This window comes from Macrotis lagotis, chromosome X, assembly GCF_037893015.1.
Source record: "Macrotis lagotis isolate mMagLag1 chromosome X, bilby.v1.9.chrom.fasta, whole genome shotgun sequence".
Lineage (NCBI taxonomy): Eukaryota > Metazoa > Chordata > Mammalia > Peramelemorphia > Peramelidae > Macrotis > Macrotis lagotis.
Genome location: NC_133666.1, coordinates 669,158,281 through 669,181,524, shown reverse-complemented (window position 1 = coordinate 669,181,524; position 23,244 = coordinate 669,158,281). Strand labels below are relative to the sequence as shown.

The 23,244-nt window shown below is 37.9% G+C and overlaps 1 protein-coding gene across 3 annotated transcripts in view; it reads left to right on the top strand.

The window, feature by feature from the left end:
• Positions 1-23,244, top strand: part of KNTC1 (kinetochore associated 1) — an 88,206-nt gene that overhangs the window by 16,454 nt on the left and 48,508 nt on the right. For 2 of the 3 annotated variants that reach the window (XM_074205503.1, XM_074205504.1), the window contains exons 13-36: positions 119-217; positions 956-999; positions 1,108-1,173; positions 1,283-1,358; positions 1,873-1,998; positions 2,096-2,185; positions 2,895-2,948; positions 4,279-4,340; positions 4,997-5,108; positions 6,135-6,278; positions 6,526-6,582; positions 6,678-6,779; positions 7,813-7,929; positions 8,026-8,169; positions 8,450-8,548; positions 9,494-9,597; positions 10,416-10,515; positions 11,981-12,115; positions 12,574-12,693; positions 15,143-15,215; positions 17,903-17,970; positions 20,619-20,899; positions 21,632-21,804; positions 22,601-22,698. In XM_074205503.1, coding sequence (XP_074061604.1) covers positions 119-217; positions 956-999; positions 1,108-1,173; positions 1,283-1,358; positions 1,873-1,998; positions 2,096-2,185; positions 2,895-2,948; positions 4,279-4,340; positions 4,997-5,108; positions 6,135-6,278; positions 6,526-6,582; positions 6,678-6,779; positions 7,813-7,929; positions 8,026-8,169; positions 8,450-8,548; positions 9,494-9,597; positions 10,416-10,515; positions 11,981-12,115; positions 12,574-12,693; positions 15,143-15,215; positions 17,903-17,970; positions 20,619-20,899; positions 21,632-21,804; positions 22,601-22,698 — 2,544 coding nt within the window. The remainder of the gene's footprint in view (positions 1-118; positions 218-955; positions 1,000-1,107; positions 1,174-1,282; positions 1,359-1,872; positions 1,999-2,095; positions 2,186-2,894; positions 2,949-4,278; positions 4,341-4,996; positions 5,109-6,134; positions 6,279-6,525; positions 6,583-6,677; positions 6,780-7,812; positions 7,930-8,025; positions 8,170-8,449; positions 8,549-9,493; positions 9,598-10,415; positions 10,516-11,980; positions 12,116-12,573; positions 12,694-15,142; positions 15,216-17,902; positions 17,971-20,618; positions 20,900-21,631; positions 21,805-22,600; positions 22,699-23,244) is intronic. The other variant, XM_074205505.1, reaches the window with a different exon arrangement.

Genomic DNA, 23,244 nt, shown 5'->3' with positions numbered 1-23,244 from the left:
CATTCCATAATAATTCCTGCCCACCCAACTTTTAGCAGATCTGTGCTTTATTTTCTGATAATGAAATGAATCACTTTCCTTTTTCTCTTTTTTGTTTTCGATTTTGCTCTTTGTTAAGATGCGAAACCTCATGGTTTATTCACTGCCTACAATGACCTTGCTCTATTCTTTGGAAGTTTCTGCTATTTCTTCACTTGTCAGGACAGGAATCAGCTCAGTAAGTTAAAATGTGTGTGTAGATTACACACACACACACACACACACACACACACACACACACACACACATTCTCTCTCTCACTCTCTCTCTCCCCCTCTCCCCCCTCCCCCCTTTTTTCCCTCTTTCATTTTAAATCTCTAATCTTTTGTGGACCCCTTTGGTAGTTTAGGAAAACCTAAACTTTTCAGAATCGGGTTTTAAAATGCCTGAGATTAGTTGCTCAGGATTATCAAGGAAATAAATTAGATTAAAATACAATTATCAAAATAAATGTTTTTTAAAATCCAAGTTCATGAATATAAATTTAAAAGCCCTTGCTTTAAAAATATTGCTAGTCTATGCTGCAAATGAAATGTAATTGAATTCTTGGCTCAGTTTATGATGAGTAAAACTCTTCACTGATTGCATTAATACCAAATAGATATCTGAGAACAGCATCAGCCCATCATAATAAAAAAATTAAAACTACTTTTGAAATGTCAGCATATTTATTGAAGTTTTTTCCTTATTTATAGACATTAAAGATTGAAGTGAGATAGGTTTTTTCATTTCTTATTTCTGTTTAAATATTTCATTGCTTTTGTTTTTCCTGACTTTCTGCTCTCATATGTATCTCTGGCAGCAGAGTCTAAATTCCTTGAGGGCAGGGTCACTCTTATTTTTACTTTGATTTCTTCAGTTCTTTGTACACTAAGTACCCCAATCTTAAGCAGTATTGATTGATTGATTTTTGCAGGATACAATTTATCTTCTGGAAGGAATTTGCAAAAATGATCACAAGTAGGTAATATTTTCTATTTTTTCAGTCAGTCATCTTGAACTTGCCTTTCTTCTGAGCAAAGTATTTAATTAGACGGGTATTTTTAATGATTCCTATGTTGTTTTTAGCTCCCCTCAAGGCTCCGTGTCCATTATAGTACTCAGGTGTCTAACAGAAGCCTTACCAGAAAACAGGTAACTTCCTTTTTATATTGATTAATGAAATTGTGTTTAAATAACAAGTCAACAATGTTTAATGAAAAGATAATGTGTATTTTACTGTATTTCTTTTCCATTTTCCCAGATTGAGTAGATTACTTCATAAACACAAGTTCACAGAAGCTGAAAACTTTGCCATCAGCTTTGGACTGGATGTTGAGGTACTGGGCTTCAGTGGCAGAACTCACAGCAATGGGTGGAAGTTGCAGAGGCAGCTTGAGTTTAGATGTTAGGGAAAATGTTGTAGCAATTATACAGTCATTCTTAATTATATCATTTTTCTTGCAGATACTCACATTTTTTTCCCCCATTCCTATTCAAAAATAACATGTGCTTGCCTGCCATCTTTTCTCCATATCTCTGAACTTTACTCAGGAAGATTTTGTTGTGAGGAAGGTTCAAAACCCTTGGGTTCTTTTGTGGTGTCAAACTTAAAGCCAGCAGCTTGTTGCCTTAGAAAACCACAAATTAACATTATGTTATATGCTATTTTTATTTCTTGTGTTAAAATTTTCCCAATTACTTTTTTTTTTGCGGTCAGCATTGGCTAAGGGTTCGGAGTTTGTCTTCCCTGCTTTAAGGCTACTAAGAAAGGCTAGGAGAGAGGTCACTGTTTAACAAATGCTTTGTGTTAATGTCATTGCATAAGCTAAAATTGTTTTATCCAATTAACAGCTTGTTTATAAGGTAAAATCAAATGACCTCTTGGAAAGAATGGCTTTGTGTTCAGTAGGCACCCATGAACCAATAGTCTGGCAACAAGTTGTGAATGAAGCTAAAGAAACTTTATGTAAAATCAAGGTATGTTGGTCTTGCCATATATTTAGTGTATTTTTAACTCAGTGATCTATGTTTAAAGAATCTCAAAAAGTCTAACAGTGCATCATCATTAAAATAGGATGACCAGTTTGTAGTGGATTACTGCCTAAAAGCTCAGTGGCCAACCTTTGAGACAACTCTGGAAATGCTGAATTATGCCAAAGTCAGAGTAAGTTTTTCTATATCTTCTTTTATTCCTTTGTTATATGTGTCCCTCTGGGGGTGTATGGAATATTCCAGGAGGACGAGCACTTCCGTTGTGAGCCTTTGCCAAACCCTTTTCAAGGCTGCCCATTCACCTTTGGTATCCACCTTTCACCAACTCTCAGAAGCTCTAGGAAGCTGTAGCTTATATAGTGATCACATCCTGGTAAATGTCTTAGCATATTGGATAAGCCAGGTTGTGGGGTAGCTGCCAGACCTCAAACCCATTGGTGAGTTAGAGTGATATCTTACCCCAAGCCTGTGAAGACTTCCTGGGTAGCTGAGACCAATTTGTTCCAGTAACCGTGAAGGCTCAGAGCTTGGTCAGATATTAGAGACACCAAAGTCCCCCGCTGCATCCTGGACCATTGCCAGGTGTCTTGAGGATGATGACTTTGTGCAACTCTGCCTCCCTTGAATCCACTTCACTTATGAAAAGAAACATCCTCTTAGAAATGAAGGACAAAGAACAATGTATGCTTCTCTAAACTATGTTAGATTGTTAACTTCAATTCCTTTTGCATAAACAAGAATAATTCTGTTGATTAAAGAGAAGTTTCCTTTTCATACTTAAAAAAAAACCCTAAATATTTTCATAAAAGGAGAATATCATGTGGCTCTCATTTGGAAACATGCTACTCTGAATTTGGATATTTCTTTTTCAATTGTCTTAGCTTTTGAAGAAAGAAGATAAAATGTCCACTACCTTTTCAATCAGCTTAACAGAGGTAAGTAAAAAATGAAATTGTGTTTCATTTGTCTAAGTCAGGGGTAGGAAACTTTTTTCTGCAAAGGCCATTCGGATATTTATAACATCATTCATGGGCCATACAAAATTATCAACTTAAAACTTAGTCTGCCATATTTGACCAAACATTTAACTAATTAATTCATCCCTAAAAAGCTCCTAGAGTTATTGAATTTCTGTCTGTGGTTGCCAAGGCAATGCCATAGCAAATGATTTCACAGACCATGTAAAACCTGCCCCTGCTCTAAATTAATATTTTTTACTAAATAAGATTTGCCCCATGTTCTTACTGACATGCTTTTAAAATTTATACTATCAAATAGAAAGTATTTATTTTCAAATGTCTAACATTATTTGATGTTACTATAAATTAATGTTTGTCACAGCTAAGAAAAATTAGTGCTTTCCCTATTGTGGTTTATTATTGACCAGAAGGATCAGTAACTCTCTTTACTACTTATATTTATTTATTTTAAAAAAACAACTGGCCTAGCCTAACTCATCCGTTGCCCTAAGAACTTTTCTAAATCAATGTGGAAACTATGAAGTAATTGATTTTGACTGGGCCATGCAATTTTTGCTTAATGTGCCATTCAAAACATTTCAAGGAGATATTTGACATGTTCCATTGTGTTAAAATGAATTCAAATTAGATTAGTAATAACTGTATTATGGCAGCATTCTCTTTGTAGTGTTCATCATTGTCATGTGATTTCACCAGTATGTAGAGTCAAAAATATGTGAATGTATGTTTGTATGAGTATGTATACATTCATATGTGCATTTCATATCATTAGTGATCTGTGATTTTATCACAGTGATTACTCCTTCCACAAACTAAAAATCAGCCTACTCTCAAGCTATGTAGCTGGTTTTTAAGAATTGCTATAGCCAAAAGATAAAAAGATTTATTATGCTGCTGCTTGTTCTGGTGGTGAGTATCTCAGTTTAACTGGCATGATCTTGGTACACTATACATTTGGTCCTTCACTGCACATATACCCCTAGTCTTTCCAACTTAACAGAAACTTGCCAAATTTTTTTTTTTACTTACCTAGTTTTAAGAGCCTAGACTAATCTCTTTACCACAAAGATATATCAGTTAGACTTCTAGTGCAGGTTTCCTCTTAATTGTGTGTGTGTGTGTGTGTGTGTGTGTGTGTGTGTGTGTGTACATGTGTGTCTGTCTGTCTTTCTCTCTTTGTCTGCCTTTTATCCAAAGCTTCTGAAATACTCTCTCTTTTTGATAGCTTTGTTTAAAATTTTAATATTGTATGATAACATTGTATTTTCTCTTATTTCCATTGTAGGTATTAAAGGCCCGTGCAAAATTGGCTACTTTTTATGGAGCATTTGGACCAGACAAATTCAGGTTTATATTTTTACAAAATATTTAAGTTTTAAGTATTCTTAGAATCTATGGGATGTTATAATAGGTGAATCATGTTTATTAAGTAAACTAAGAAGAACAGAATTTGCTAGTGGTTCAAGAGAGTATAGAAATCTACTAAATGATCAACTGAATGCCTTAAGAAGAAATGATTATTTTTGATATTCTTTGATATTTATTTTTGAATCTTCTTTTTCCCTTCTCTCCCCTTCCACATTTCTCCATATTTTTTATCTCTTTTTGCTAAATTTCCTTTAGTCCTTCTCCTGTATTTATCTGCTCTTATCTGATATTATTTTTGTTGTTCAGTCATTTCCGACTCGTCACCCAAATCCCTAGGGTTTTCTTGGCAATGATTTGGAGTGATTTGCAATGTCCTTCTCTATTGTGTCCCCATTTTACAGCTAAGGAACCGAATCAATTATGGGTTAACTGACTTGCCCAGAGTCACACAACTGGTGTCTGAGGTCAGATTTGAATCAAGATCTTCCTGACTTCAGTCTAGTACTCTGTCTGCTCATTGTACCACTTTGCTAGCCCAGATGTATCATATGTGGAGTTCTTATTAGCCCTTTTAGGCATATACTTAATCCTTTTCTGACTGACTAATCATTACTTTTTTCTTTTTGCTATCCCAGTGGCATCAGTTGGATTGAATTTTTGAAAAATGAAGATACTCTGAAGGATATCTGTCTTCAGTTAAAGGAGGGAAACCTTTTATGTGCTCAATTTCTTTGGCTTCGCCATCGGGTAAGAGATTTTATATTTTTATTTGAATGACTATAGCTTGTGGAAAGATCATTTAGGGAACATAACCTTGCCAGAATGACATGCTGGCTCCATTGTAATTGCTGAATAGTTGATTCATTGCTCTGAATTTTTCTCATTTGACTCATATTCTTTATTGTTCAAACAGAGTTTGGGAGTCTTAGTTTGGGAGTCTTCAATCTGTGATACAGCTCCTTCCCCAATGAGAGCAAGGCAGCATTTTTCATAGTTCTTTGAGAATATAAAAATAACATAAAATGAAGGAGATTAATGAAGGTATCAAAATTAGAGTGAATGAGATTCAGTGGTGCTTAGACTGGGTAATGGAATATGCGGAGAAAATCATTATAGCAAGTTGATTACTTTCTCTTGAGTTGCCTAGGGGCAACCAAGCTGTAGTCCTTCAGGACAGGAATATATAGCCTATCCTTATCCCTTATCCCAGAAATTCCTCAAAGTAAGATAATCTAGGAATTCTGATTTCACATGATTATTTTTAAGCATATACAGGTCATAATCTTTCCTAAAATAGACAATTTGAAAACATTTAGCATCTAATGTAATATGTTAAAATCTATGTACTTCTGTTGTGAGAATACCCTAACTCTGGCTCTGCTTTGGGAATTGAGGGTCTCAATTGCATCTCTTATATAGGATAAGTGGTTGTCATCAATGTCCATCACTATAAGGTTTTTTTAGTTATTTGTCTCAAACCCTAAAAAACCCTACTTAATCTTTGTCCTTCTCAGTGGGCATGATGGCTACATGCTAGTAAACATGTTGATCTCACAGTTCACATGGTACAGACCATTGGAGGGAAGTAGTCAGTGGGGAGTTGGCAGTAGCTGGACATTGTCTGAAGTGATTAACAAGTACTCCTTGGGTTGAGGTCCTTTACTGATAACTTTCTGCTCTCCTTAGTCTCTGTTGATAACAGTCTATTGTTTTGGAAGCTCTTGGTCATTTCTCATCAATAGGACCGATCCAAATAATTAGCTGTCTTTTTAGGCAGATTTTGAGAGCAGATTTGATGTGAATGCACTGGACAATTTGCTGAACTCAATTAGCACAAGTATCCCCATGAGAGAGCTTTGTCTGTGGCTTCAGAGTGACGTGATTCCATTTGTGAAAAGAATCTTACCAGACGGGCAGGTAAGTGGCCCTGCTTTCTTTGGGCTCATTCTAGTGGAGCAATTTGTTTTGTTTTTTCCTTCTTTGGCCTTCTCCTTGAAGAGACAATTCATTTTTTTTTTTTTTTTTGAGACAATTCATTCTAAAAGCATTTTCCTCTCTGTGTATTTGGAAATGGGTTTCTTTGGAGCTTTCAGCTCTGGATTACCTACTATGTACCTATGATGGCAAGCAGATGTTTAATTGGAGAACAATCTCTTTCTTTCAGAGACTCCTTGCAAGATGGTTGGAGCAAGCAGCAAGGAATCTTGAATTAACTGATAAGGTAAGAATTGTAATTGATACTGAAAAAGGTTTAGGTTTTGTATAATTCCTTTGGTGGTTTTAGAAATCTCTCCTGGTGTTTGATACCATTGACAGGCAAACTGGCCAGAAAATGGACTGGAGGTGGCACAAGTGTTTTTTACATCTGAAAATCCAGATTCCTTAGGGCTGACATCTTCCTGCCATTGCACTCTGTTGGTATGTTGTTTATATGATAAAGTTGTGTTCAGTTAGCAGAAAAACCCTGAGAATTTCTGTGACTAAATAGTGGGGAATTAAGATTATCAGGAATATGACTTTGTTTTATTCTCTCCTCATAGATCTGCTGCCTTTTTCTTCCTGAGGTAGATTTTTGAGAATATTTCATTAATCCATTTTTTTGCCTGCTTGAAATGAATCAAAAAGACAGTATAGATTTGCCCACTGAGAAATTTAAGGGGAATTTTTTTGTCCTAGGAAATAAGTTAAGATTCCTTTCAAAACATGAAATCCTTAGTAGAACCAAAGTTAACATTGGTTTTTCGAGACTCTATTAGTTCGGTTACAGTCCTTGTTTGAGTGTTTAAGCTATGCCAAAGTTCGTCTCATCATTCTGCAGACGTTGGTGCTTTTGTGGTTTAAAGAATACATTTCCAAAAGGTCTCACCTTAAAGCACTATGCCAATATGAGTTAACTTTATTGTTGTTGTTGCTGTTGTTTTTAATAATAATGGTGATGATGATGATGATGCTTTTCCTGGAGGAAGGATCCCTTGATGCATAGGGTACTGGGTTTGAACTTTGGAGGACTTGGGTTCAGATCCTGCCTCTGCCACTTGTTTAGTTGGGTGACATTTATATGCTTGTTATCCTCTGTGTGCCATCAGCAGCTCATTGGATTTATCTATCAAGTCAGAAATAAAAATTATGGATCCTTAATATATTTGCATAATTTTAATCTAGTTATCCTGAATTTTCTAAAAATGTAAACTACTTTTAAAATAATCTTTGGCATTCAATGACATTGTAAGTCATTTTTTTTTTAATACTACCAGAACGAATAGAGATATTTCTTATATATTGAACCTTATAGATTGGGGAAGGTGGTCATTTCTGGTCTCTTCCCACATTAATTGAGGGGAAACAATATGCCACCTATAAAGGAAATCTGCAGCACGGCAGATAGCAAAAAATGGATGCCCTGGAGATGGTTATTGCCAAGAGCTTTTGTGCTGATGATACATTATTTCAGGATTATCAAAACACTGAAGAAGTCTGCCATTTGAGGAAGCTGGTGAATAACTTGCAAGAACTGATCAAATTGTACAGAAAATACAATTGTAAATTGGCTCTCTCTGAATTTGAAAAGGTAAAATGCCCAGTTTCATGAATGACGCTCCTTATGGCATTCTGTCCTGCTCAGAACTCTGTCCTCCATCTAGGCCTTTTGTCTTCTGACTTTTAGGAGGACACTACTACCATTGTGTTTCGAATGCTTGACAAAGTTTTGGCCCCAGAACTTATTCCTTCTGTCTTAGAGAAATTTGTAAAATTGTATATGAAGGAACATAACCTGGAAGAGGAACCACTTCTTTTGCTGTACATTAAGGTGAGCTTCATACTGGCACATTCATGTTCCAGCTGTGCCACTTTATCAAGTGCTTGGGGTTAGACCAGCTGTTGGACTCCTGAGGAAGTTCCTTGGCATCAGCTCTGGGGTTTCTGCAGGTTTGTACTGTTTTTTTCCCCCTGTTAACACATTGTTGGTCCTGAGAGTAGATGAGTTGTTATTCTTGTTTTACGAATTATGGGACCTAACTATTCAGCAGCCATTCCTTCGTGTTTGTAACCAGTTGATTTTTTTCCTCTAATTTATTTCTCATTATCAGGATATGTTGGACAGATATAGTTGCAAATCTGCATCACTCTTTGAAACTTCCTGGGAATCCAAAGCTATGGAGATTATAGGCTGTTTGTCCGATGTGGATGTAAGTACTCTGTATGTGAGAGCTGGGATTTTCTTCATCTCACTTTTTCTAAAAGATTTTGGTTATTCATGCTACAAATATCTACTATGAAAGATACTATGGGAAGAACAAGGATAGACAGAATCTGATCCCTGCCTTCAATAAACTTATAATCTAGTGTAAGAGATGAGGCATGTCTATATATAATTATAATAAAAGGTAACATGAGATAAATGCTTTATGAATAAGAGCACTAGAGAATTTCTGAAGGTGGAGCTTGCTTCTCCCTGGGGTATGGGGAAAGTTTTAGGGAGAAAGCAGTATTCGAATTGATCCTTGATGAATAGGTCAGATTTTGATATTCAAAGTCAATGGAGAGGGCATCCTATCTGAGCCAAAAACATGTATTGAGAAAGACAAATGATGGGTTTGGGCAACTGCAAACAAACCAATATGTTTGAAGTGCCAGATTTGGGAAAGAAAGTTTTAAAAAATAAAGATGATAATTTCTGGAGAGGGAGATTGGGGCTGATTATAGAAGACCTGAATTTGCAGAGTGTGTTGAAAGGTACGTTGAAAATAGCAGTTTCTTTTAAAGAATGCAGAGGGGCAGCTAGATGGTGCAGTGGATAGAACATTGATCCTGGAGTCAGGATGACCTGAGTTCAAATACAGCCTCAGACACTTAACAATAATTACCAGTGTGATCTTGGGCAAGTCATTTTACCCTTGCAAATACACACACACACACACACACGCGCATATATAAAATGAAGCCAGAATATTTGTTCAAAACAAAAACAGGAAAATCTAAGGTGATCACATGCCCACGCATGATAACCTGAAATTTAGAAAACTTGAATAAGATAGGAAGACATGAATGAGTGGTGGGATAAAGTTGAGATGGGAAGGCCCCAGGCCACCATGTGGGGATCAGTTTTCATGGCAACCTATCTATTCTTCTAGCTCATCTTTGATGCTGTGCTGCAGATCATGTATGGGGCCGTGGTGCCCTGGAGCCCAGCTGTAGAACAGCTGGTGAAAAAGCACTTGGAAATGGATCATCCCAAGTAAGAAGTGATTTCCTTAAATATTTTCTTTGTTAGAGAAAATGTAGGTCATTTAAATTAAATAGGTAATAATAACACCAATGGGCAGGTAGATGGTACAGTGGATAGAGCACCAGGGCTGAGTTTAAATCTAGTCCCAGACACTTACTAGCTGTGTGACCCTAGGCAAGTCACTTGACTCTGTTTGCCTTAGGGTTTCCTCATCTATAAAAAGAGCTGGAGAAAGAAATGGCAAAGCTCTCCAGTATTTTTGCCAAGAAAACCCAATATAAAGTCAAAATGAGTCAGACTTGACTTAAAAATGTCTAAACAACAATTTTGGGCAAAACTTAGGAAAGTACCTAGCAAGTTGGGAGAATGTGGGCATTCTGTGCCAGATCTTTAGAAGAATGTGGATAGGGGTGGCTAGGTGGCTCAGTGGATAAAGCACTGGCCCTGGAGTCAGGAGTACCTGGGTTCAAATCTGGTCTCAGACACTTAACAATTACCTAGCTGTGTGGCCTTGGGCAAGCCACTTAACCCCATTTGCCTTGCAAAAACCTTAAAAAATAAAAAGTATGTGGATAAAAGTCCCCACAGCAAGCTCAGGAATTGGTTGTTCAAATTATATAATGGGGGAGGGGTTCCTTCACTCTACCAAGCCTGGCACGGTATATATTTGCTGATAGACTGAATGAGATCACAGATCTGAGTGAGTATGCCAGTATGAAGATCCAATGAGATCCCATTGGTAAAGGGCCATGTAGTAGGTGCTATATAATGCTTGCTATTATACAAGAAAATAAACTTTTCACACTACCAGGACATTTGTTTTTTAGAGTCAAATTGTTACAGGAAAGTTACAAATTAATGGAGATGAAGAAGCTTCTTCGAGGTTATGGAATAAGAGATGCAAATCTTTTAAATAAGGAGATAATGGTAAGGAACCTAAAAGACTTGACTCTCTCTTCACAGCTTTCAACTTCTTTTGTTCTTAAAATGTAATGAGATTTTTTTTCCTTCTCTAAAAGAGTCATTTTGATAATGCACCAATTTTAAAGTTAGGTTATGTCAGGGCGGCTAGTTGGCGTAGTGGATAAAGCACCAGCCCTGGAGTCAGGAGTACCTGGGTTCAAATCCGGTCTCAGACACTTGATAATTACCTAGCTGTGTGGCCTTGGGCAAGCCACTTAACCCCATTTGCCTTGCAAAAACCTAAAAAAAAAAAAAGTTAGGTTATGTCCAGGCTGTGTTTTGATCTCTACATTAACCTGAGACACCTCTGGGCCTTAGTTTCCTCATCTGTAAAATGATCTGATTTCAAATACTTACTAGCTGTATGATCTGGGCAAGTCATTTCACCCTGTTTGTCTCAGTTTCCTCACCTGGAAAATAGCCTGGAGAAGGAAATAGCAAACCACAGTCTTTACAAATGGTGTCACCTGGAGTTGGACATGACTGAAACAACCAGCCATCAAAAAACTAAATGATCTCTAAGGTTCCTTTTAAGATTCTTCCAGTAGTTTATCTGTGATTTCTGTTTTTTAAAATAGATTCATTTTTGTAAATATTTTAAAGATTAAAAAATGTCCAACTCTTTACTTCTATTAAAACCATAATGGAAGAGGCTGCAAGGGCCTAAATGAAAAGCATATGGGCTTTTCAGTAAAAAATTCTATCACTCATATTTCTCTTCCCATAGTATCTGTTACCCCAACACAGTTTTCATTTCCATTTCGATGATGTGATATCTCTGGAATCTGGAAATCCTGGCACCTAATCCCATATCAACACTCAAGATTTATCATCTTGAACAAAGCCACTTTTCCTTCCTCAGGTGTCTCCTCTGTGAAATCAGACTAATAAAGAGCCCCTACAGAGTTGTTCCAAGAATCCAATAAGAAAATAGGGATTTGGGGTAGCTAGGTGGCACATTGGGTAGTGTGCCAGCCCTGGAGCCAGGCTGATCTGAGTTCAAATTTGACTTCAGACATTTAATAATTAATTAACTGTGTGACCTTGGGCAAGTCACTTAACCCCCTTTCCTTGCAAAAAAAAATAGAGGTCAAGTTATTTTCAACCTGAAAAGTCAATTGTTATTTGATGGTTTTTGGTTTTTGGTTTTTTTTTTTCAAAGTAATGGGATTAAGTAATTTGCCTAAAGTCACATACCTAGGTATGTCTGAGGCCGGATTTGAACTGACTCCAGGGTCAGTGCTCTATCCACTGTACTACTAGTTACCACTTGACACTAAGGCTGGTACTCTTACCCACTGCACCATCTAGCTGCCCCCATGGAAAATGCAATCTTCTGAGATTTTTTTGGTTCTCTTAGTAGAATTTCTTTACCCTTACTGTTATAGTTTTCCCCCGAAAAGTAAGATTTTTTTATGCTTTATTTCAGAGGGTGATCAGATACATCCTTAAACAAAATGGCCCAACTTCTCTTGAGGATGCTTTAAAGGTAGCTCAAGCATATCTGTTGTCTAAAGATGAAATCTACAGCTTATGGATCATTGACCTGATGAACAGAGAACAGGTATGTCAGCTCAGGCAGCTAATGAATTATACTATAACAGAAGTATGAGCTGTGATTTGGGGGTAAGGGAGAGCCCCCAGCCTTTCCAACCCTTTGAACCCTTTACTTCTAATTAACCCAAAGCACCAAAGACAACCATTTCTGATGACCTTTCTTTGAACTCACAGATCTAATTATTTGGCAGGTCTTGTTAGTGGGACTCTATTTTTGGTGATTCTTAAAACAAACTAAGCAGAAATTAAATTTCATTTCAGCATGTGAAGCAAGGTATCTGTAGGCAGTTTTTGTTACCTACCTAGAGCCGTCTGTGCAAATTTGGCCTGTTAATCTGTTTTCTCTAAAAAGACATTTTTTCATCTTTTAAGCAAATTAAAAAGCAAGGAGATGGGGAGGTGGAGGACAAATTATTTCTGTGGTAAGTGATGTCCATTTTTGACCTAGTCAAGTAATGTTCATAGGGTGAAGAATGCCTATACCTCTTGAAAAACCTGCCTCCTGCTGAAGCTGAGAAAACCGCAGAAAGAGTGATTATATGGGCACGTTTAGCACTCCAGGAGGAGCCAGATAACTCCCAAGAGGTATTATTTATCTTTGAAGCAGCTTGTGAATGGAAATTGGCCTATGTTTGTGAATATTTGGGGCTGTATCACCTAGACTTGATGTTTTACTAAGATCCACCTTTTTAATTTCATAGGTAGATTAATGACAGAATTTCTAGGCAAATGTCTAATGTTTCAAGATAACTGCTCATTTCCATGTCATTTGGGGTTGAGCATAATCCCAAGGGATAAGAAAACCTGATTCAGAGAGGTACTTTGGACCCTTCTTTCCATTATATCCTGCTAATTAAATTAAAGTGGGAATTATGTGCCACCTCAGAAGTATCTAAAAATATCCTGTAGTTAAATTGATGAGCACTGTACTTGTAGATGGGAGACCTTGGGGTATGAATCCTACCTTAAAGGACAATTGACTTTTAGCCTCTATCCTGATCTCTGAAATTGGTGCTAGGGGTACAAAGAAAAACCAATCAGGTCCTACCTTCAAGGAGCCTCCATTCTCCTTGGGGGAAATGACATCTACACAATGTCTACCCTTTTAGTTCAGGCCCTCAGTGCCTTTCTCTTGGACAGTTCTAAAGTCAGAAGATCCATGGTCAGATTCTGCCTCCGATGATTACTTACTTACCTTGACAAGTCATTTATCCTCTCTAGGGCTCGGTTTCCTCCACTGTAACAAGGCAACATTAGATGGCCTTTTAAGTTTCCTGCCACTTCCTTCAGAACCAGACCTGCTCACCTTTACAGGCTTTTTAAGGATGCTACACCTAGCTTTTTTCCTGTAGTTGTATGAAATGCTTCATCTCTCCTCTCTTTGTGTTGGCATAGTTTCCTCCAGGCCCCCATGGGGGGGGGGTCTTCCCTGATATCCCCAACTGCTGGAAGTTTTCTTTTCTCCAGTCAAACTTAATCTCTTATTCTCAGGATTAAATAAAAGAGACACTGTGTCTAAAAGTTTTCTTAAACTTTAGGTTTGTAGGGGTCAGCTATTATTTTTATTATTAGTATGGGACCAGTTCTTTTTTTTTTAGGTTGTTTTTTTTTTTGCAAGGCAAATGGGGGTTAAGTGGCTTGCCCAAGGCCACACAGCTAGGTAATTATTAAGTGTCTGAGACCGGATTTGAACCCAGGTACTCCTGACTCCAAGGCCGGTGCTTTATCCACTGTGCCACCTAGCTGCCCCCGGGACCAGTTCTTGATATTTGTAATATTGTGTTGTGGCAGTCAGGATCATAGATGGTAGGACTGGGAGGAGCCTCACAAGATCTGAGTTAGTTCTCTCTCTTCAGGAAAAGATATTTCTGAGCCATCCAAGTCAATGACTTTGTTACCTTGAAGATCTTCCAAGATATGTTCCAATAGATCACTAAAACATATTATTGTTTGTCCTTTGTTATTGAAGAGGACCATGATATCAGGAAGGTGATGTCCTGATGTGCAAGTGAAAAACCTAGAGGATTACTATTAAGTCCTTGCTGTACAGAGTCAGCATTTCCCACCTAAGAGAATAGAAAAGGTGTTCCTTAATTGGCACCTAAATTGCATTCAGATAAGAATCCTAAAAATAAATAAGCAAAAAAGAGATCCCACCAAGTAATTAAGGCTTATGAAACTTTTATCAGATGCTAACCAGAGAAGCAGCTAGATGGTGAAGTGGATAGAGCACTGGACCTGGAGTCAGGAAGACTAGAATTCAGATCCAGTCTTAGACACGTAATAGTTAGGTGACCCTGAACAAGTCACATAACTCTGTTTGCTTCAGTTTCCTCTTCTGTTAAATGAGCTGGAAAAGGAAATGGCAAATTATTCCAGTACCTTTGCCATGAAAATCCCAAATGGAGTTTTAGTCAGATAGGATTAATTGCTTAAACAGCAAAACCAAAAATATTTATGAAGCACTTTATGTACATGTGGGAACAGTGGAAAGATACTAGACGTAGGGTCAGAGGACCTGGGTTTAAGTCCTGGCTTTGCTAGTAATTACTCATGTGTCCTTGGCTTTATTTCATGCACTTTTATGCCATTTGGGAGGGTGGGCTCTATGTGACCACAGTGGTCAAAGACAAATCTCTCTATAGGCCTCTGAGGAACAAGTCAGGAAGAAGAGGAGAGGACGAAGGCAGCCCCCTGAAACAAGGAGTAGTTTTGGTGTTTGGCTAACAAGTGGTAATTCACTGCAAGCATTTGCCAGACATAATATAGTATTGCAAGCACCATTGGGGGATTCAGAAGAATTTCTTTTGAAGATTGAAAAATAAATATTTCAAGATAACTGAACCTAACCTAAAGCATTTATGAATAGCTCATTAAATCTCCTGCTTGTGGTAGATGCTTGAATTTATTGTTGGGATCACATTAAAGGGTCTTTTTTTGGTCTTTTAAACTGTTGTAGATTTCTATATGTATTTTTCACTTTATTAAAAAATTCAAGGTGGGAAAACTTTTCCTTGGGTTCCTTTCATTTCAGGACAAGATGCAGAGAATGTCTATAGCAAGGACAACGGTAAACATCTTAAAAATACTTCGTGACATTCAGAAAGGCAAGTTTTTCACTGTGATTCTTTTCTCTTCGTGTAGCATAGTTACTTCTTTAATGGAAACCTGGGACTCTTTGATGCTAGTAGCTTCTGTGTTTACTCTCCGTGCAGCCTCAGGATTTCCCAGCCTCTAAACACTGCTTACCTCTAACCTTCCTACTTAGCCATCATCCAGATTCACTTGGATGCCTGGCTGTTCTCATCCCCATACTTGCATTCCTGTGCACCAGGACTACCTTTGGTTTGTTCACCCCCACAAAGGCCTGTTCTCCCTTGCTTCCCCTGTACCCCTTTGACCTCACTCTTCCATTAGTACCTGCATCTCTTCTATCCTGTAATTCTTAGAGTTTTCATCTATTCCCTTTCTGAATATTCCCTTAAATTTCCTGACTCCCATCTTCCTCTTCACCCCTTTCCTTTTCTTCTTAGATGTAACTCCTCTTGTGCTCTCAAATTCATCCTTGATCATGGTCCTGTCTTCTTGCTGTTTCACTGCTGAACATGTACAAAGGAGTCATATATACTTGATTTCACTTCTTTATCACATGCTTGCTGCTTCCATCCATAAATTAGAGGGCAAGCCTACCTTTCTTTGAGTCACCTTTGCCTATCCCTCTGCCTTGCCAACTCTATCTTTAATAAATGTTTGTTATGTTGAAGATGGTTCCACAATTTTTAAAGGAGGTTCAAGATAAATCTTTATGTTGGCTCAGATTTATTTCATCACTGGTCAGAGTGTTCAACTTTGCTGGTTTATGGAAACATGAAAGGCCTTAGCTATGTCAGACTCAGGATCTGACTTACTCAACATTTTAATTTATAGGTGAAGCAACCAAGGACCAGATAGGAACAGTTATTTACCTAAAGTCACTAATCAGTTTAGCTCAGAACTGATACTCTAATCTACTAAGTTTTTCTCATTTCTTCCAGCTTTTTGTATCCTATGCTGTCCCTGTTTTCTCCATGTGGCAGCTTCCACCAATCCTTCTCCCTGTTCTCCTGTCAGATCTGCAATCAACTTTTGTAATGATGCTGTATGAACGTTACTTAAATCAGAAGAACCCGAGTTCAAATCCTGTCTCTGGGCATTTCTAGCTGTTTGAAAGGCCCTGGGCCAAGTGACTTAGTATCCCAGCTCTGGCATTAAATGCATCACTCATATCAATCCCCCTCTCCTCAGATGCTGTCCCCACTTTGATATAGGCCCTTACACAGTGTCAGACTTACAGCAGAGAGCAGTCTCTCCCCACACCAATGCAGCTCTCAAATTGATTGATTTTTTTAAAATCTCACACCCTCTCCCATTCAGTCAACCTCATTCACTCCCTGTTACCTCCCGGCTCAAATATGAAATGTTCTGTTTGGCTCGTAAAGCCCTCAGTAGCCTGGCCACATATTGTTTTCCCACTCTTCTTACACCCTTTTTTTTTTTAAACTTTTATGTAGTCAACATTCTAATGATATTGATCTCCTTATCGTTCCATTTATCCATGCCTACAGTCTCTCCTCTTTTCTTTTTGGCTTCCTTTGAGGTTCAGCTAAAGTCCTATTTCTGTAGAAAAGCTTTTTTTGGTCCTTCTTAATGTGAACACCTTCTCTCTGCTGATTTTCTCCAATTTATTTTCTCTGCGCCTTTGTTGTACAGAGTTGTTTACCACTTCTCTCCACAAGGACTGGGAACTCCTTGGGTTCAGGGTCTGTTTCTACCTTTCTTAGTTCCCTAGGTTTAGCCCAGTGCTTGACCTTAGCAGTTCCTTCATCAAGGAACCTTGACTGACTTGGGCCACTCATTTCAGTTTGTGTTCAGGATCAGAATTGCCTTGTCCTTGCTGAGAGCCTCCATATTGGGAGAAGAATTATCCAATGGGTCCATTGATTACCTAATCAACCACTCAGAGACCATCATCTGTTTACTCTCTGAGCTCAGGCTCATCTGTATAGGAAAAAGAGAGTTCAGAATACCATCTGTAGCAGGCTGACATAGAATATAACTCCAAAAATATGTGGGGTACAATGGAAATTTACAGAAAGCAGGAGGGGAAGATGAGGGTAGCTATATCAGAAGGGAAGAGAAAGGGAAGGCCTCACCAAGAGAGCCTCAAGATTATGTCTCAAGCTTGGTTTTATAGACCTCAGCATTATGTAGGACCTGTTTATTTAGCAACCAGTGTCAGAAAGCTCAGGAAAGAGGCAGAACAGTAGGAGAAGGACTGCGTAGCAGCTATCTTGTGATCCAGGATGACTTTCCTTGCTATCTGACCTACTCCTGAGTTCCCTGTTTTCTCCCTCATTTGTGTGAATTCTGGAAAATGCAACCTCATTATATGTTGGACTTTAGGAAAAATAACCTTGTAATGCAAGGGCATTAGGAAAGTAACCTTGCTCTAAGAGCAAATGCTTCAAATTCATTTCAGAATTTAATATAGGTGAGTTTGGGATTTTCTGTTCTCTCATTTCTAATCCTCTGCTTTTTCCTTTGTCTCTAATCATAGTGGATAATCAAGAGGTTTGTACTCTATTTAATCCACTCAGTCTAAGTGCCTGTGGAAATCTGTTAAGCTAATAGAAAGGAAAAACAAAGTCAATTACATTTTTAGCCATCCTTTTTGATCTCTTTAGAATCTGTTAAGTGTTCCTCTTAAGATTCTTATTAATAATTTGTTGCTGTTATTTTTAAAATTTAATTACAGAAAACCCTCTGAAAATGGATGAATGTGAAGAAAACTTAAAAATATTTAAAAGCATTAGGAGCTTACAGGTGAGGAATCAGAAACAGGATGCTGTTAAGGGGATAGGTACCAGAGCTTCCTAGTAGTCTATATTATCAACCATTTCCATTGTCTCTAATCATACTGGATAATCAAGAGGTTTGTATTCAACTTAATCCACACAGCCCTAGTATCTGTGGAAATCTGTTAAAGATAATAGAAAGGAGAAGCAAAGTATGAGCTTTTTGAGAGCTAGGATTAATTTTCCTCAGTTTCCATCTCGCTTGATTTACTTAGCACTTTTCCATTGATTCCTCAGTTCCTTTACTCTGAAGAGGGAAATGATAGTAAGGCAAGGTTCTTCATCATAAACCATTTGATAATCACTTCAAAGATGTTGCCTTGGTTGATTTTTAGCCAATCTATTTTTACTTTGAAATTTAATTTTAAAAATTTGTTAACCTTGAATAGAATCAGTGTCTTAAAATCTGGGTTGACTTATATAAATGTGAAACTGCTTTGTAAACAGGAGGATGCAGGGCTGGGCTGACAAGACATTCTGTAGAGCATTTGAGGAACAGAATCCTTAGCTTTCATAAGTTTTTTGTTTTCAGATTCAGACATTAAAGACCTGAACAGATTACATTATGTGGATGGAGGAGGAGGGAAAGACAGTGGGAGGTGGAGAAAGAGAGATAGAGGGGGTGGGGAGAGAGACAGAGAAGCCAATCCAAGGAGATAACTTTTAAAGCATTCCTAAAAAGACAGCTGTCAAATTATTTTTAGTAAAATTATGTCATATTCTCCCATTTATTACAGCATCAAACTGAGGCCTAACCCTAACTCTCAGAGACATTTAATGTAGAACAGATTTTCTCCTTTTTTTTTTGCAAGGCAGTGGGGGTTGGGGGGGAGGGTTAAATGGCTTGCCCAAGGTCACATAGCTAGATAATTTATTAAGTGTCTGAGGCCAGATTTAAACTCAGGTCCTCCTAATTCTATGGTCGGTACTCTATCCACTGTGCCACCTAGCCACCCCAAGATTTTCTTCTTAACACTAAAACATAAGACATTTTTTTATTTGTCAGAAAGATCTTTTTCTTTGTTCTAAATATTCTAGTAGTCTACAGTAGGCTGTCCAGCACTTTTGCTTAACAAAAAAAAAGATGTTTTATTTCCCTAAATATGAGTTTCTACAGTAAGACTCCTTTATATAAGGCACAAAATTTGTTTAGTAACATTAGCTTCATTTACATAACTTATGTAAATTATCTAGGCTTAATTTAAAACCCTGAATCAATCAATAAGCATTTTGTAAGCAATTAATGTGACTCAGTGGGTAGAACTCTGGGCCTGGAGTCAGGAAGACCTGAGTTCAAATCCTACCTCAGACAAATACTGTGTGACCCTGGGCAAGTCATATAACCCTGTTTGCCTCACTTTTCTCATTTGTGAAATGAACTGAAGAAGGAAATGGAAAACCATTCCAGTATCTTTGCCAAGAAAACCCCAGATGGAGTCACAGAGTCAGACAGGATTGAAAACAACTGAACAACAGGCCCTATGACTGTTACGCTTTTCCATGTAATAAATTCCACTAGCTTCCCATTGCTTCTGGAATAAAATATGTTGAGGTATTTTTTTTTTTGTAGGTGGGAGGCAGCTGAAAATAAATGACTTACCCAGAGTGACATAGCTGATCTGAGGTCTGATTTGAACTCGTGTCCTCCTGACTTCAGGGCCAGTGATCTATCCCTTGTGCTACCACTCTGCCCTGTTGAGTTTTTAAAGCTCCATATGCTCTCTTTGAAGCTTCCTGGCCCATTGCTTCCCTACCTGCTCTTTGGTGAAAGCCAGATTGACTTTGTCTTGGCTCCTAATGTGCCTGAGTCCCTGTCTTTCTGAAGGATGCAGGGTACACAGCACTTTCTCAATGAGGTCCTTTGGGATCCCCTCAGCTTTCAGCACCCCTCTCAAATGATCTTGTCTTTGCCTCCTTTTTATTGGTTTTGTGTTTACTCATTGCATTTTTTCACTTATACTTAGGCATATCTCTGAGTCCTACCTGTAAATCCCTGTGAATAAGGATCATTTTGTTCTTGCCTTTGTATTCCCAAGACCTAACTCAGTAATTGGCCCATAGTAGGCACTTTATTTACTTGATTTCTTTTTTTTTTGGTAAGGCAAATGGGGTTAAGTGGTTTGCCCAAGTCCACACAGCTAGTTAATTATTAAGTGTCCGAGACCAGATTTGAACCCAGGTACTCTTGACTCCAAGCCCGGTGTTTTATCCACTGCGCCACCTAGCCACCCTATTTACTTGATTTCTGATGAATTGGGGGTATACAAAGATGAAACCATCCTACTTAGGATGTTTCTTCTTGAAGTGGATGGGGGGAGGAGGGAAAGATAGTGGGGAGTAGAGAGAGAGATGGAGAGAATGAGAGAGGGAGAGAGAGAAACCAGTCCACGGAGATTACTTTTAAAGCATTCCTGAAAAAACAGCTGTCAAATGAGTTATAGTTAAATTGTGTCATACTCTCCCATTTATTACAACATCAAATTGAGGCCTAACCCTAACTCTCAGTGACATCCCAGTGAGAAGTGGGATTCACCTTAGAAGGGTCATGAAAAGCGAATGAATAAAGGGGAGGCTAGTTAATACTCAGGACACCTCTCTTGTTTTATTTTATCACAGGAGGATTTTGAGCTCTTCCTTCCATTTGAAGGCTACAAGAATCATTCACTGGTAGCTGGACTTCACAAAGAACCCATTAACATGCAGGAAATTTCCCAGACATGCCAAAAATCTAGAACAGTTCCAAAGGAAACTTCTACTAATCCAAAGAATGCATCCCTTCGATCGAATTTGTGTAGACAGAGTCTGCGTTTGCTGGTGTCAGAGCAAGATTTGGAGGCTGAGGTGGTGTTGGAGGCCTTAAATTCAGGGAGAATTGAGGAAGCCCTCCAACTCTGCAGGTGACTGTTCCAGCTGCAGTGATCTGAAAATGACATCAGTTTCCTCCATTGTTCCTAATCCATTGATGAGCAACTCTTGTTTTACATTATATATATATTTAAACCAGTTTATTAATTTGACTGATAGGAATACCTTGGGACAAGTAGGGGCTTTGTGGGTAGAGCACTAGTCTTAGAGTCAGGAAAACCTGAGTTCAAATTTGGTCTCAAACACTAGCTGTATGACTTTGAGCAAGTCACTTTACACAATTTGCCTAGGAGGCAGCCAGACGGTTCAGTAGATGGAGAACTGGGTCTGGAGTTGGACATGGATACTGAGACTAAGATGTTTAAAAATGACTTGTTCAGCCTCACATAGCTAGGAAGTATCTGAGGAATTAACTTAGGTCCTCCTACCTTCCAATCCGGCTTCTCACCTCTACATCCAGTATGTGTCTGTTCCTCCAGACTTCAGAAACCTGGCTTTGTTATCTAACATGGTTGTGTAACACCACCATGACAGGGCCTTGGGCTTGACTCTCAGCAGTTTGTCATTTCATTTTCTACCAGAACAAAAGATGAAAAATGAATAATGCTATTTATAATGTAACCAAGTAAAAAAACCTTTTTACCATCATTTTTTAATTGTTCTTCTGGATATAGTGATCCTTTAAAACTAATAAAGACAATGACAGCAACTTCTGAGACCTTTGTTCTAACTGCTGACCCTCCCTTTTTTTTTCCCTCCTAAAGGGATTTGTTTCAATATCAGTGCATTGCCAACACTGGAAGAGTGCTACTTTTGATGTGTCAGAAGCTTTGTCAGATGTTGGGGGCTGATGCTCCGATGACTATGCCTGAAGGATTGAATCTTCCTCTGGAGATCCATCAGCTGGCCTGCCAGGCAGCCACCATCTGTAGCCCAGGTAAGACTGGAGGAGAGCTGACATTGTTTGGTTTTGTTTGTTTGCCAAGGAGGTTTTGGGTGCTTTTATTCTCACTGCAGTTTTTGAAGAAATTACACCAAGTACCCTCAAGTTGGATTTAAAATGCTCTTGTACTCTCCTGTGAACTCTTGTTTGATATTTCAAATGTAGATTCTATTATTGTTGGCTAGGAGTCTATATTTGTATCTACATATCTGGTACATAGTATTGATCTTTTTGTAAGTGCTTAATTGTCCTTTTCTCTCTGTCTCTGTCTCTCTCTCCCTCCCTCCCTCCCTCCTTCTAGAGACTGAGAAAATTTTGTAGGAATGAGAAAATTTTGGCCCTGCTCCTGTTTTCTTTATTAATTTTTTAATCTTCTAACCAATTTAATTTAAAAAAATTTTCTTTGTCCTTTGTTTTTACTTCATCTTTATTTCCATATACATCTCTTTACCTTCACCTCACCAGAGAAGTATTTCTTATAACAATAAATAAAAAAGAAAGAGAAAAGAAAGAAAAAACAGTTTTGCAAAATTAGCCAGAAACAAAAATAGGATCTGACAGTATATTCAATGTTCCGCCCCTCTATTCTCCCACCTCTTCAGAAAAAGAAGGGAGAGAGGCATCATTTCATTTTCAAACTAGAACATTAAACAAATATAGGGCCATGTTTCATATGAAGGCAAAATTAAGTAACCTCCTTGAAAATTAAAACTGGAAGTGACTGAATGACTGTTTTAGGTAATAAGTTTCTTATATTTAGATTGATTATACATCTCTTAAATTCTCCTAGATTTTTTATTAGATGCTCTGGAAATGTGTAAATATACTTTAACTATCATGGAGATTTACAGACACTGCCAGATGGAGGATTGTGGAACTCTAACAAAGGTATTGTCTATTTGAATTTCTTGTTTAAGAAACTTTTAATTATACTTTTTAACCTACTGTGTTCCATTTTAAGTTTTCCTGTAGAATTGTTTCTGTAAATTCCAGTGGGCTGGTAGCTGGGTGTGGGCCAGAGGAGAAATGGAAGAAGGAAGACAGATACCAGATTGAGGAGAAGCTTGGGACAGTAGATCTAAGCAGCTTTCATTGAGAGAGTGGGCTGCTTTCCCAACCTTTCTTTGTTTCCATTGTACTTCTCTTGTCGTAGAAAGGATCTAGGTTTTTCCAAAGTTATCAGAATAGGTCTGATCCAATGGATATAAGCTTGTTTCTGTGTGTGCTTGATGAAGAGAAAGAAAATGTTTGAGGGTGGTCTACTTTAGTGTTCAAGAATGTGTGAATGAATTCACAGAAAGACTTGACTCTTGACCCAAAAGTATTAGGGACAAAAAAAGTTTATATATTACTGTGAGTATTAAAGTAACAAGGAAATTGAGTAGTAATATCAGAAACATATTTTTTTAGGTCAAACTGTCCCTGAGAGAAAGA